General features: G+C 53.1%; 5 protein-coding genes across 5 annotated transcripts; 3 read left to right on the top strand and 2 right to left on the bottom strand.

Annotated features, from left to right (window-relative positions):
• Nucleotides 1-281: 281 nt before the first annotated feature.
• Nucleotides 282-2,956, top strand: LTS14_006075 (uncharacterized protein; the record flags this gene model as incomplete). Its single annotated transcript, XM_064838773.1, has 4 exons — nt 282-443; nt 635-761; nt 821-2,162; nt 2,224-2,956. 4 exons carry the CDS (start codon nt 282-284, stop codon nt 2,954-2,956), a joined length of 2,364 nt encoding a protein of 787 aa, XP_064693598.1.
• A 186-nt stretch (nt 2,957-3,142) lies between these two features.
• LTS14_006074 (uncharacterized protein) lies at nt 3,143-4,024 on the bottom strand (the record flags this gene model as incomplete). The annotated part of the gene is made up of 2 exons (XM_064838772.1): nt 3,143-3,742; nt 3,815-4,024. The coding sequence occupies 2 exons, from the start codon at nt 4,022-4,024 to the stop codon at nt 3,143-3,145; spliced, it is 810 nt and encodes a 269-aa protein (XP_064693597.1).
• Nucleotides 4,025-4,561: 537 nt separating this feature from the next.
• Nucleotides 4,562-8,516, top strand: LTS14_006073 (uncharacterized protein; the record flags this gene model as incomplete). The annotated part of the gene is made up of 3 exons (XM_064838771.1): nt 4,562-5,599; nt 5,780-5,845; nt 5,970-8,516. 3 exons carry the CDS (start codon nt 4,562-4,564, stop codon nt 8,514-8,516), a joined length of 3,651 nt encoding a protein of 1,216 aa, XP_064693596.1.
• Nucleotides 8,517-9,893: 1,377 nt separating this feature from the next.
• On the bottom strand, nt 9,894-10,916 carry rad1 (checkpoint clamp complex protein Rad1; the record flags this gene model as incomplete). Its single annotated transcript, XM_064838770.1, has 1 exon — nt 9,894-10,916. One exon carries the CDS (start codon nt 10,914-10,916, stop codon nt 9,894-9,896), a length of 1,023 nt encoding a protein of 340 aa, XP_064693595.1.
• Nucleotides 10,917-11,695: 779 nt separating this feature from the next.
• Nucleotides 11,696-13,405, top strand: GCN5 (histone acetyltransferase; the record flags this gene model as incomplete). The annotated part of the gene is made up of 2 exons (XM_064838769.1): nt 11,696-11,723; nt 12,111-13,405. The coding sequence occupies 2 exons, from the start codon at nt 11,696-11,698 to the stop codon at nt 13,403-13,405; spliced, it is 1,323 nt and encodes a 440-aa protein (XP_064693594.1).
• Nucleotides 13,406-13,855: the final 450 nt, after the last annotated feature.

The following is a 13,855-nucleotide window of genomic DNA, read 5'->3' as shown; positions in this document are numbered from 1 at the left end:
AAGAAAGTAGGAGACGGGACTGTAGTATGTTCTCGCGTCGGCCCAATGTCTACCAAGCCGACCCAGAGGGCAGAATGCCTTCGGGCTTCAATTGGTCCGTAAAGCATCCTTGAATAATGACCTCGATAACCAGAAGCAGAAGTAGTGGAGACAAAAGGCAAGGCCAGTTCTGTTCCCGGCTGTCGATGAGGTGGTGAGCAAGCGGGGCCGGGGTCCAAAGACCTCGGGATTCGCGACATCCTCCCCCGAGTACCATTGCATTAACCATCACCACCTCAAGGATGTCGACCAAAGAGGAAGGGTCACCGAGTACTGTCGCTGAGCACGAAGATGAGGAAGTCTGGAGTGGTGATGATGACGACGTTCAAGACAGCGGCCACAGGCGCAAACGAGTGAAGAGTCAGCCGGTTTCTGTAAGCTGTGAGAAGTGTAAAGAACGCAAAGTAAGTAGAGATCCTATCCAGAGACCAATCGCAGCCAGGAACGAGGCTCGACATCGAGTTGAATACGGACGCAGTACTCCATCGCAGGAAGACCAGTTCGCAGGCGCGTAGACCAGTGCTCAGGGTTTTAAGCATCAATCAGCAGCCGCGGGACTTTGTTGCAATGACTTGCTGACTAGCTGACTCGTCAGGTCAAATGTGATCGAATCCATCCTCAATGCGGCTGGTGCCTGCGGAATGGCCAGATCTGCGAGTATAAGGAGCGCAAGAAACCTGGACTGCGTGCGGGTTATGGCAGGGAGCTCGAATCTCGACTAGGTATGTGTAGAGAAATCGCTACAACTAGTACAGTCAGCGGAATGTTGATGCAAACCCAGACAAGCTAGAAGGTGTGCTGCAGTCGCAGCAGACTGTGTTGCAGCAGCTTGTCACCTACCTACCAGCAACGCAGACTTCACCAAGCGATCTGTCCGCATCCACTCGCTCTAACCACGTTCCACAAGCCGAGACGGCGCTGTTCATGCAGACGCCTCAGATGTATCAGGTTACTTCTGATCTCCCACAGTACGGCACGATAGACTCGATGACAACATCGACGAGTAATCAACGAAGAGACCGTTACGCTCAACACCCCAGCGTGCCCCATGCTGGTCCACCGGGCTCTGGTGACGTGTACACAAATACAGACCCACCTCTGGCCTCTCCAAGTCTCAACATAGCAGGCTCGACGCAGCCTACCTTTGCGTCGACCGTCGGCAGCGACCATGATTTTCCGCCGTACGATCTGTTGTATGCTCTAGCAGATTTGTTCTTCAAGCACGTCAACACGTGGTGTCCTATCCTCCACAGACGAACAACGCTGGACTCATTGTTCGGACCGTCTGCACTGGAAGAAGCAGATCGTATCCTTCTTCATGCAATTGTCGCTACGACTTTGCGATTCTCCACGGATCTTCGGTTGAGTAGTGAGCTTAGAGATAGATATCATTCTGTGTCGAAACAAAAGGTACTACTCTACGGCCTAGAGAACAGCTCCGTCAAAGCATTGCAAGCACTTGTCATACTTGCGCTCGACATCGTTGGGGACTCAAACGGACCACCTGGCTGGAACCTGCTTGCACTCATTACCAGGAGCGTGGTACAGCTCGGGCTAGCGGTAGAGACGACATCTGCTTCTGTGGCTCCACTTTACCCGTCAATCTACACGCTACGCGCAATGGTTCTGCCAGAACCGGAGTCCTTCATCGAAGACGAAAGCAGACGACGGCTGTTCTGGACTGTGTATCTTCTCGATCGATATGCTACCATCTCCACAGCATTTGAGTTCGCTCTAGATAACAAAGAGATTGATCGCAAGCTACCATGCCGGGACGATTTACTCTCACGGAACCAACCTGTGGAGACTAAATGGTTCCCAAGCGCCGAACGCTCAGGTTACAGTACGAACATGCCCGAGAACCTAGGATCGCTCAGCTACTACATCGAGGTCATGGGTATCATGTCGCAAATACACATCTTCTTGAAGAAGCCGGTCGACATCGGCGCACTCTCGGATGTCGAGCAGTGGCAATCAGGGTACCGTCAGCTGGATAACAAGCTGAATTCTTGGAAGTTTGGACTCCCTAGCGAATACGGCAATATGTCTCGAGTCTTCAGCTCGACAGGCAGCAACAAGCTTGTCAATTGCATCTGGATAATGCTACATATAACATATCACACGTGAGTCTCTTCCAACCAATACAGAAGCTCGCCGGTCAGGCTAACGTAAGCATATATATAGCGCGGTCATCCGTCTGCACTCTTCAGCCGCATATCCTACTACACGCTCGCCGATCTTCACTCCGAGCTTTAGTGCTTCACAGCGATGCCACACCGCCGTGGAGGATATCTGCGCACTGAATACATATGCGAAGAGTAACGGTCTCCTAGACAAGCTGGGGCCACCTTTCGCTTTCAGCTTGTGGGTCGCTGCACGTCTGCTCCTTGTCCATGGATCAACCATTGACCACAAGGTCAATCCAGCGATTCAGCCCCTCGTGGAGACCTTGAGGGAGATGGGCGTCTACTGGAAGGTGGCCGAAAGGTACGCCGGCCTACTTTCTAGAGTCCTGGAAGAGTATTCAGACTCCGAGCGTGCGCCAGTGGGTGCCAATGGCCTGCGTGAAACGCCTTCCACTGTTCGCATACTAGCAGACATGCGCCGCACGGCCTTTGATCTCGACTTTCTGATTAGTCGCCAGCCACGGCAGTACTTTGGCGGGAGGACGAACACGGTCACTCCTGCTAGGACGCCAGCGCCGAATGAGCTTGAGTACCTCGATGTCTTCGACTTCTTCAATATGCCTAGACTGCCATACTCAGCTGGTGGCGACGTCAATCTCGCCTCGCAAAATATCAGCGGCGATAGTGCTCCTGGGATGGGCATGATGGATTTAGGAACCAGCAATGAGTTCAACATCCAGAACTTCGTCTTTGATGCCAATAGCGATTGGTTCATGAAGAATGCTTCGTGATTCTCGTAGGTTTAAGAGGTTACAGGCAACTCTAGAAGGGTCACTTGAGTTGTGCTCAGCATGCTTTGAAAAACGAGTTGCATGTACCTGTACACTTTCGAACACCATGTAGCTCTATCGGTCGTGAATGCTTGCGGTGTTTCGGCTGTAATCTAATTCGTGGCCCATACACCGCCTTTCACAGCACTATAGAGCCTCCTCAACCTCGTCCGGAACATCGGGCTCGACGATGACCTTCTCAATGAGCTGCAGAGTTGCTCTTAATGGCAAGCCGACGACATTGTCGAATGTCCCATCGATCTTCTCCACGAGTATGCTTCCCACGCCCTGGATGCCGTATCCGCCAGCTTTGTCTGCTCCTTCCCTGGTGCGCACATAGCTCACAATCAAGTCGTCGGTCACGCTCTGATCGAACTTGACAGCCGTCTCCTCGACATGTGTCTCGAATGCGTAGCCAGGATCTGCCAGTGAGTCGAGTGGTGCCATGCACACCACAGCCGTGTAGACTTTGTGCCAACCTCCATTCTGGTCTCGCAGCATCTTCAGCGTGGCGATATGATCTCGCTCACTCCTTGGCTTCTCCAGAATCTGCCCCATATGTGTGCTCACTACCGTATCTGCAGCGATCACAAGCGCAGGCTCGCCCTGTGGCGAGTCAATCTGTGCGGCGTAGACATTTCGTGCTTTCTGCTCAGCTGTGGCGAGCACGTATTCGAAAGGCGGGAGCGCTTTGTCCTGGTTCTCAGGCTCAGTTGATGGGATGATTTCGAGTTCATTGAGGCCGACCTGTTCAAGGTGGCTGTCATTGGTGCCGCTCAGCTTACTATCGTCGCTCTGGGGTCACATGTCTAGACCTACCTGTGCAAGGAGCTGTCTTCGTCTAGGCGAAGCTGAGGCAAGAATCACTCTCTTCCCCCTGATCATGTTAAGGGCGGGCAAGTTGAGTGGCAACGGTGCGCGAACCACGCCCTGCCTGGGTGGTGGTGCAGCATTTGTCGCCGATTGAGCCGCGGGAGGCTCGTCGGTGTATGCTGGAGGTGGTTCCAGCGAGGTCTTGTGGTCTGCCATCGTATACTCGACAGTGTGCTTCACGACAATGGTACTAAACAGAGCAATGTCGCGAATAGCTTATGCAATGTCTTGACATTTATTGTGCACGGACTGCTGACGCACTCGTTGGTGAAGTTCACCTGCAGGAGATCGATTTCAGATGACACAAATACATGTACCGTTACATCGACTCGCGAGTCTTGGGAACTGCGACTAGTCTTCTCCAAACCGCCGACTCGTCTTGGGGAGTACACTTGTACGTGCGCTACAGGGAGCCCTTCGGAGTATTGACCCAAAGAGCACGCCGCCGCCGTGAAGCCCCGCTATTCTGCTCTAAATCCAATGCTATGAGCTGTCTTCCTCCGAGGCAAATGCGAGGTTGATGACATATGTTTTTGCCGAATGAAAATGTTGTGCTCACGCAAGCGTACGTTCATGGCCTTCTGCCGAGCAAGCACCTTGTGTATATAGTAATCAGTGGTAAGTCCATATTCTTCAATCCTCTCACACCAATCTACTATCTCGTCGTCCTTTCCACCAAACACCTCGCCCACCATGGTTCAGAACAAAGCTCTCATCTACGCCGCACATCCCACGAGTCTACCTGAAGCAGGCAAGCATATCAAGATTGAATCCAGGGACTTCGACGAGAACCAGACACCTCCTTCAGGGGGAATCACAATCAAGGTCAACTATGTCTCCTTCGATCCTTATCAGCGTGGACGCATGAGGCCCGCAACCGTGAAGTCATACGCTCCACCGTTCGATCTTGGAAAACCCGTGACCAACTCAGCCGTTGCAACTGTGATCAAGAGCGACAATCAGAAGTTCAAGGACGGCCAAGTCATCTATGCTGGCCGAACGAATACGGAGGAGTATGTCGCGCTTAGCAAGGAGGAGGCGGATGCTTGCGATGTCTTGGACAACCAATACAACCTCGATCCGAAGCTTTTTGTTGGTGCCCTCGGCATGCCAGGCTTGACAGCCTACTCCTCATTCTACGCTATTGGCAAGCCAAAGAAGGGCGAGACCATCTTCATCTCTGCTGCCTCAGGTGCCGTCGGTCAGATCGTGGGACAGCTAGCGAAGCACGAGGGCCTGAAGGTCATCGGAAGCGTTGGTGACGACTCCAAGCTCGACTTCATCACAAAAGAGCTGGGTTTCGACGGAGGCTTCAACTACAAGAAGGAGAAGGCGGGCGATGCCTTGGACAGACTCGCACCAGACGGTATCGACATCTACTATGAAAACGTTGGTGGTGAGCAACTTGCAGCTGCCCTCACGGCCATGAAGCCATTCGGCCGCATCGTGGCCTGTGGTATGATCTCGCAGTACAACAAGCCTCCCGAGGAACAATACGGCGTGAAGAATCTGATGCAGGTGGTTGCCAAGCGCATCAACATGCGTGGCTTCATCGTGTCCGACCCAGATATGGGACCCGTCTATGCCAAGGAGCACCAGAAAAACGTACAGGCGTGGATTCACAACGGCTCGTTCAAGGCTCGAATGAGCACGACGAAGGGGATTGATAATGCTGCCGAGGGTCTGCTAGGCTTGTTTGCGGGCAAGAACTTTGGCAAGGCGGTACTTGAGGTTTGCCCGTTATAAGATGATGTGGGCGGCATCGTGGATTGTGGTGATGTAGCTCATGACTGACTTCGAACACTTCAGCTAGAGCTTTCCGGTTATGATGCACTCGTTGTATTTGCCTCGTCTGTGTTCAGTATGTGAATAAGTTCATTTCCTGCCATGTATCTCTTTACTGTCTTGTAGTTCATTCCGAACTCCGCTCTCGAGAATGCACGGGTCGCAAGCACCTTCCCGAAGCAGCATATCAAAGTAAGATCCCTGTTGACGGCGACCTCGTTCCTTATCGCATGTCATGCACTCCACCAGTTGCTCTCACTAGCTATGGTGGAGCTATATACCTGTATATTTGACTCTATCGGCAATGCATTCCTAGAGCTCCCTCTCTCCACTCATGACTAGACTCATTGATGCCCTACAAGCCATCACAATAATGGACCGCAGACGAGCATATTGGCTTCCGACTTTCTTTTTTGCTGTTTTCGCCCTCGGCTCATTAATTTATCTTCGATATCCTCATATATCTACCGCATTCGAGTACGAGTCGCAACAGGACAAGAAGGCCTTCAAGGCTCCCAAGCACAATGTCTTTGCAGAACTCACCGAGCAGGAGGCCACTTCAGTCAATGATTTCATCCTGGAGAAGTTCGATCATCTGAACCTCACCAAGCATCCCAAGAGTGCCAGAGATAATTTTGTGTACATTGTCGAGACTCTGAAACCCAACAAGACTGATGTTGTGACCTTCCTCCATGACGATGCTCCGCCGCCGGAGCGGTGGGCCAAGGCGTCCATCTCAGAGAACTTTCCTGACGGCCCGTACATGGTCTACTATATGGTCGGCCCACTACCAGTCTCCGAAGAGACTCAAATTCTACCACTAGAGTACACCTTCAACTCTGGCCGCAATTATATCAAGAACCCTGTTCAGGACTATGGCGCCATCCTAGACTTCGCCCTCGAGATGGCGGAGGATGTATCGGACATTACGCAAGAACTACTCGGTGCTACAGTCAACCGTGCAAACCCCGACGACCCGGAAGGCCTACTTGCCTTTCCCCGAGGCTCTCGCGTCGAGACTGGAGGTATGATGTTGTGGATGCAATTCTACCGACCTGGAATGGGGTCAGGTGCTCGGACGCTACTCCCGCAAGGTATATATGTCAAGGTCGATGCTACAAGCTTGAATACTAGCGAGTGGACTGTCGGGCAGTTCTACTACAATGGTGTGCTATATGACTCTGCAGCCGAGTTCAGGTCTGCGCTAGATGATCCGGACTTTCAGAGAACACCACCTAATTTGGACGGATCATGGACCAACACTGAAGACTTTGGTGACTATCCTGATCGCGATTTGCCTCCACCTGTCAGCGTACAGCCGTATGGGCCACGATACAATCTCGATAAAAAGGAGAACTACATCTCGTGGTTCGGCTTCGAATTTTACCTTACGACTGCTCAGGCGACCGGTGTAAGCCTCTTCGATATTCGCTTCAAGGGTGAACGTGTGATGTACGAGCTTGGTCTGCAGGAAGCCATGGCTCATTATGCTGGTGACGACCCAATGCAAGGCGGGTTGGAGTTCATGGACAGCTTCTTCGGCATGGGAAACAACGCCTTCGAGCTTGTGCCTGGATATGATTGTCCTGCCTATGCAGATTACCTGGATGCTGAATGGCATCGGTCGTACCAAACGCATACTATGCCCAATAGTATTTGCATTTTTGAATTCACCGCCGACTACCTCCTGTCGCGACACACTGCACAGTACTCTGTCACGGCCTCTCGTAACACTTTCTTGACTGTGCGGTCCGTGTCTACCGTCGGCAACTACGACTACACGATCGAATACATGTTCTTCATGGACGGGACGATCGAGGTCAAGGTGCGCGCCAGTGGCTTCATCTTCTCTGCTTTCTACACGGCCAACAGCACGAAAAGTGAAGACGAGTACGGCCACAGGATCCACGACGCTCTCAGCAGTAGCATGCACGACCACGTCCTGAACTTCAAAGCCGATCTCGACGTTGCTGGTCCGACCAACGATATGGTGAGGCTAGCCCTCGAGCCAATGACGACAAGCTACGGCTGGGATCAGCCTGAACAGCCGAAGCGGAATACGATGCATTTGAAGGAGTACCCAGTCACGGAAGAGACTGGTCTCGACTGGCCGAAGAATTCTGGCGAGTTCTACATCGTCTACAGCTCGGATGAGAAGAACGCTTGGGGCGAGCGGAAAGGCTATAGAGTCACGTCCGGTACTGGTATGGGCTCGACACCTCACCTCACCATCCTCAACTCGACTACACTTGGTGATAGTGCCCGCTGGGCTGAACACGACCTCTGGGTCCTGCAGCGAAAGGACAACGAGCCTCGGTCTGCTGATCCGCTCAATTACTTCGCCCCTCACGACCCTCTCATCGACTTCACCAAAATGGCTGACCATGAGCGACTCGAGCGTGGCGCACCGGATACCCCTTACGACGGAGATCTAGTCGTCTACTTCAACCTCGGCGCTCATCATATTCCACACAGTGGCGATATCCCCAATACCCTCATGCACACATCCGCCAGCAGCGTAATGTTCGTCCCACACAATTTCGCCGACGCCGACCCCAGTCGACAAAGCGTACAAGGTGTACGACTACAGCTTAAGGGTCACGGTAAGAAGAGCGGGGGGTTTGCGGGCGAGTGGTCTGCTCCGTCGACTCCGAATGGGGATTTGAGGAGCAGGTCGCAGAAGGATAATAAGACCAAGGCATATTACTTTGGTGCTACGTATGAGAAGAAGATTGAATTGCCGCTTGAGGCACTGGAGCCGGATATGGAGGGTTATATTAGTAGTGAGCATGACATCACTGATCTGAGCTTCAACGGGTCGGCAGCTGGGGTGTGGCATCGAGAGGAGGCTTTTGGTGGATAGGCGTCCTGTCAACGCAGGTATACCTGGTAACAGACGCTCAGATGCCGGGTATGATGAGACACGCCATCTGCTTGTTTTGTGCTACTTTCTTGTCCCACTATGCGCAGGATCTGAGGACGCGTTGTGCAATTACGCTGCTACTCATACACATAACGATATCATGAAAGGACGATCATGCAATGTTTGCTTGCCTACCTGATGCACTTTATGTATAGACAAACATTCAGTCTAGAAGTGCCAGACGCAGCATGCCATATATTGCCTCCCTGCCCTCTGCCCTTCAAAGTATCATCTCTTATCATCACCGCCACGATAGCCAGACTTCGACCCAGTTACACTAATGTCAACTTTTACGCCAGAGCAAGCAGGGAGTACTCTGCTGTGGTCCTTCTCACAAGAAGTATCTCCCGTTAGTCCTGCGGGCGATGCTGGTGCCAGTGGGGGATACCGACACAAGACACTCCTCACGGGACATGGAGATGCGCGAACTCTCACCCATCACCTCATCCGACGGTAGTCCAGCCAGGCGACCACGACCGAAATCAATGCCAGCTAATTACCGACGACGACAACAACGCAACCCAGCCAGACGACAGTATCAGAGCACCAGTCTCACCCGTCCAACCTGCATGCTACAGCGTCTACAGAACTCCCCATCAACAACGACTCCAAATACAGCGTCCAGGCCCGAAGGCAGCACTACGAGCAATGTCCAGACCCAGAGAATGACCAGAGGGCCCTTCATCCACCCAACACCGTCACTCGACAGCATAGCCCTCAGCCAAACAAGACCAGACCTCTCAATCAAAGCACTAGTAACACCCGGCCGAACAATGACAACATCCCAGCCCCAGCTCCTCCCTCCACACAGGGGGGGAATGCAATATACGTACCAGCCCGAAGCCTCCACCAGACACGAGGCGAACCGACCCATCAGCGATGGATCTGAGGGTACTTCCACGGCAGCTAGCAGTGATACCTGGGGGTATCCCCGCTACCGACGCCGATCTTCTCTCCATCGCGGGTCCAAGAAGTCCGAGGAACCAAGCTATGGTCCCCGAAGCTCAGCAAGCAGTAGAAGCAGAGCAAGAAGGACGGAGAGTGGAGCAGGAGAGGAGGCAAGTAAAGGAGGAGATGGGCGAGGAGGGACGGCCCCGGGCTTCGGGGAAACGCTGTCCATGTATGTGAGCGAGCACTACAGCAAGCACGGAGAAGCTTTCCGGGATGTGGAAATCGAAAGGTTGGTGGGGTTGGGCGGTGGACGATGGCTGAATCTGTTGCTTGACTCGGTTCTTTCATCCTTGTTTCTATAGAGTAGTTGGATCGCGCGATGGGAGTGCCTCAATTGATCGACTTGTTGTAGAACAGAATATGTAACTACTCACTATCATCCCCCCCATCACCCACTTCCTCCCTCTCACCCTCACCCTCAACCAACGGTACAATGCGGAAATCCACAAACGCCACCGCAGCAGCAGCATTCCCATTCCCACTCGCTGGTTCAATCTCCACCAAAAACTGTAAACTCAATACCCCTTCATCATCCATACGCAGAGAAACTTTCGTCGCGGTAGCCATAGCACGCTGCGCTGCTTTCAAAGAGGTGAAACGATAGCTCGCGCTCGTCCTTGATGGGCAGTAAAAAGTTTCTAACACGGGAGTCTCGGATGATGTGGTTGTGGTGAAGTCGATTGAGGCTGAGCCTAGGGCGCCGACGGCGGATAGTGAGAGGTGGGAGCCGGGGCGAGTAGTGGGGGAGGCGACGATGGTTATACTTGCTGGCGTGAGGGAGCTGAGCTCGTTCACGGCGTCGAGTAGGAAGCTGGCGCGCATGATGGTTTTCACGGAGAGGGTGTTGCGGTTGAAGGGGATTTCTTCGGTGCTTTCTGCTTCGTAGGTGGTGAGGTCGCAGGTGGTGGTGACGCCGGATTCGGACATGTGGATGCTGAGAGCGCTTCCTTCGCCATGGTAGCGAAAAGTGCATACGCCAGTCATGCCCATGGCATGGTTTGAGAAGGCATTGATGCCAGCATGTCGATTGAGGCGATGTGCAGCAAAGTCGTCGTAGCCGGCAGGCCGTTTCGATACATTTGGGTCGGACAAGCTGAAGATATTGAGTGTTTCGAGCAAAGACTGCAGGTCTATTGCACAGATGGGAGGCTCGGGTGGGTCGTCCTGCGAGGATGGTGGTAAGAGTGGGTAGTATGTGTATGATGTGAAGAGGGCCTTTTCCAGGAAGACGAATGCTTCCATTGAGCTGCCTTCGTCGGTGCTGAAGCGGAGGCCATCGGAGGATATGCGGACCAGTGCTTTCTTGGCGAAAGAAATGCAGCGTAGGAGGAGGAGGATCTGACGAGCGGAGGCGGCCACAGCAGAGAACATGGGCCCGGTGTGGGCCATTGCGAGTTGAGGTGTTGAAGCAAGTGATGTCCGCCTCAACTCTGCCTGGTCATGCTCTTGGATCGATGCGGTGAGGAGATGTTTATACGTATACGCCAACCGCGCAGATCATATACACGGCACCGAAGCTGTATCGCAGTCAGTAGGAGGAGCAGTGGAAAGATAGTATTTTGACCATGCTGACCCAAATGCCAACGAGGCTGGAATGCCATATACCGGCAAGTTCTTCAGCGAATTATCTACACATGATCAGGACAACCACCATCTACCACAATATTGTGTGCATTAAAGACATACTCAGTCCGAACAAACCACTCAGCACAAGCGCAATGAACAGCAGTGTCGCGCCAATGGTGAATTGGAGGCTTTTCCCAATGCTCGGCTGGAAGGGCTGGCTGGCCGACGCCTCCCAGATGTCGTGGAGGGGTGAGACAGACATGAAGTGACGTTGCTATGAGTGACGTTGGAAGGTCGTGGATGTGGAGCTGAGGTTGGCGTTGCGTATACAGCGGTGATGTTGTGTCGTGTCGTGTCGTGTCGTGTCAACGAATGAACAGCTGGAGGAAGCTGCGACTCGATTGCGAGGTCCGAGCTTCTTGTCCTCGTCGGGTGCATCCGCTGGCTTATGATGGCCAAGATGCATGTGATCGTGGTTCGGAGTTAGCGGCCTCAATCACTTCAATACTTCCGCCTTCCTTGCCTGCAAGAAACAACATATATGCTTTGGTGGTGGTGGCTACCTCAGTCGGTTCAGCGATACGGGATCGGTGGTAGCTGCGATGGCGCAGGATATGCTCAGGGAAGAAGGTAGGTCTTACACCATCTCTTACACAACTCATGCCAGACACATTCGAGGACGATCAGCAGGCATATTGAGCATTCTACAAGACATCATGAACGACGCAAAGAAGTGTCGCAGGTGTAGAGCAATCCGGGACTCACACTGCGACGGACAGCGGCCCTGCTTGATGTGCGTGGAGAAGAAGCTGGCTTGCGAGTAGGATGATGCCGGATCAGCGACTTTCAACACTACACGAACGACGAGAAGCGCTGGCAAAGCTCGTGTTCGCAAGGAAACTCGGGAAAAAGTGTCCTACATCACCGTCTGCAAAGCAGCGTCCAGGGGTGAATGTGGGCGCAAAAGTGAACCGCGGGCATAGGTGGTAATTCATGCTGACATCTTCTTCCCCGCAGCACCCAAACGAAAGGCCGAGACGAATGGCGACACCAACGGCCACGACGCAAAACGTGTCAAGCCGAGTCCAGAACCAGAAGATGAGGACGATCGTGAATCGGCGGACGGTGTTGAAGATCTCACAACCCAGCTAAGGAGTGCCGCACCATTCCCGGAAAAGCCGGCGGTGGCAGAAGAGCGCGAGGGTGAGATATCCTTCCAGGTGGTCAACAACGACAACCAACCGAGATCTATGATCATCCTCACAGGCCTGAAATGTATCTTCCAAAAACAGCTGCCCAAGATGCCGAAGGACTATATAGCGAGATTGGTATACGACAGGACACATCTGAGCATAGCAATCGTCAAGAAACCTCCTGCTGGAAGCAACGCCGAAGCCTCAGGTCTGCCAGGAGAAGTGGTAGGAGGCATCACCTACCGCCCCTTCAAAGGCCGCGAATTCGCCGAAATCGTCTTCTGCGCCATCAGCAGCGACCAGCAAGTCAAAGGCTACGGCGCCCATCTAATGAACCACCTCAAGGACTACGTCCGCGCTACCAGCGACGTCAAATACTTCCTCACCTACGCCGACAACTACGCCATCGGCTACTTCAAAAAGCAAGGCTTCACCAAGGAAATCACCCTCGACAAACCGAAATGGATGGGCTACATCAAGGACTACGAAGGCGGCACGATCATGCAATGCTCCATGCTGCCCAAAATCCGCTACCTGGAAAGCGGGCGCATGCTCCTCAAACAAAAAGCCACCGTGCACGCCAAAATCCGCGCCGTGAGCAAAAGCTACGAGATCCACAAACCGCCTGCCGCATGGTCCAAAACCAAACCCGGCGACCCTTTCCCCGAAATCAACCCCCTCGACATCCCCGCCATCCGCGCCACAGGCTGGAGTCCCGACATGGACGCCCTCGCGCGCCAACCCCGGCGCAACCCCTCCCACTCCCTCCTCCTCGGCCTCCTCAGCGCACTCCAAACCTCCTCCTCCGCCTGGCCCTTCCTCCAACCCGTCAACGGGGAAGAAGTCCAAGATTACTACTCCGTGATCAAAGAGCCCATGGACCTCAGCACGATGGAATCCAGGCTCGATAAAGATCAGTATGAGATCGTGGATGATTTCGTCAAAGATGTTTTGTTGTTGGTGCGGAACTGTAAGCGGTATAATGCCGAGACTACGCCTTATGCTAAAGCGGCGAATAAGTTGGAAAGAGAAATGTGGAAGAAGGTTAGGGAGGTGCCGGAGTGGAGTTATCTTGAGCCTGAGGGGTTTGAGAGTACTAATAAGAAGGAGGGGCAGTGAGATCTTCTTTTTGGGGGGGGGAGGGTGGTGTTTGGGTTTGGGAGGTGGGTGGGGAGGGTTGGAGTTGGAATGTTTTTCGATACCCCCCTCGGGAAAGTGTGGGATCTGGTTCACGAGCAGCACTGGATATCCATGTGTACCTGAAAGCTCTCTGCCTTTGGAACCCATGCTATTGCGTTTCACGTGTGCCGCTGTGAGCTTCCGATGTTGATACATGTACATGTGTATATGGATGTGCGTTGTAACGGTCATGAACACGTGCAACGCCTCTGCAGCATGACGAGCTCCGAATAATAATCCGGGGAAGCGAGGTGAAGCTTTCCCAGCTTAGGTTGTGATGGATCGCCCGAGCTCCGTCACATTATTGTTCGCATTGGAGACTGCTTCTTATATACATATGTTATGCTGCTTATACTCCTTTTAATGTCTCGTATCTCCTCGACCTTGGCA

Source organism: Recurvomyces mirabilis (genome assembly GCF_035927965.1).
Source record: "Recurvomyces mirabilis strain CCFEE 5264 chromosome Unknown scaffold_15, whole genome shotgun sequence".
NCBI lineage: Eukaryota > Fungi > Ascomycota > Dothideomycetes > Mycosphaerellales > Teratosphaeriaceae > Recurvomyces > Recurvomyces mirabilis.
Note: the sequence above shows the minus strand (reverse complement) of the source record. Positions and strands in the feature narration are given on the sequence as shown.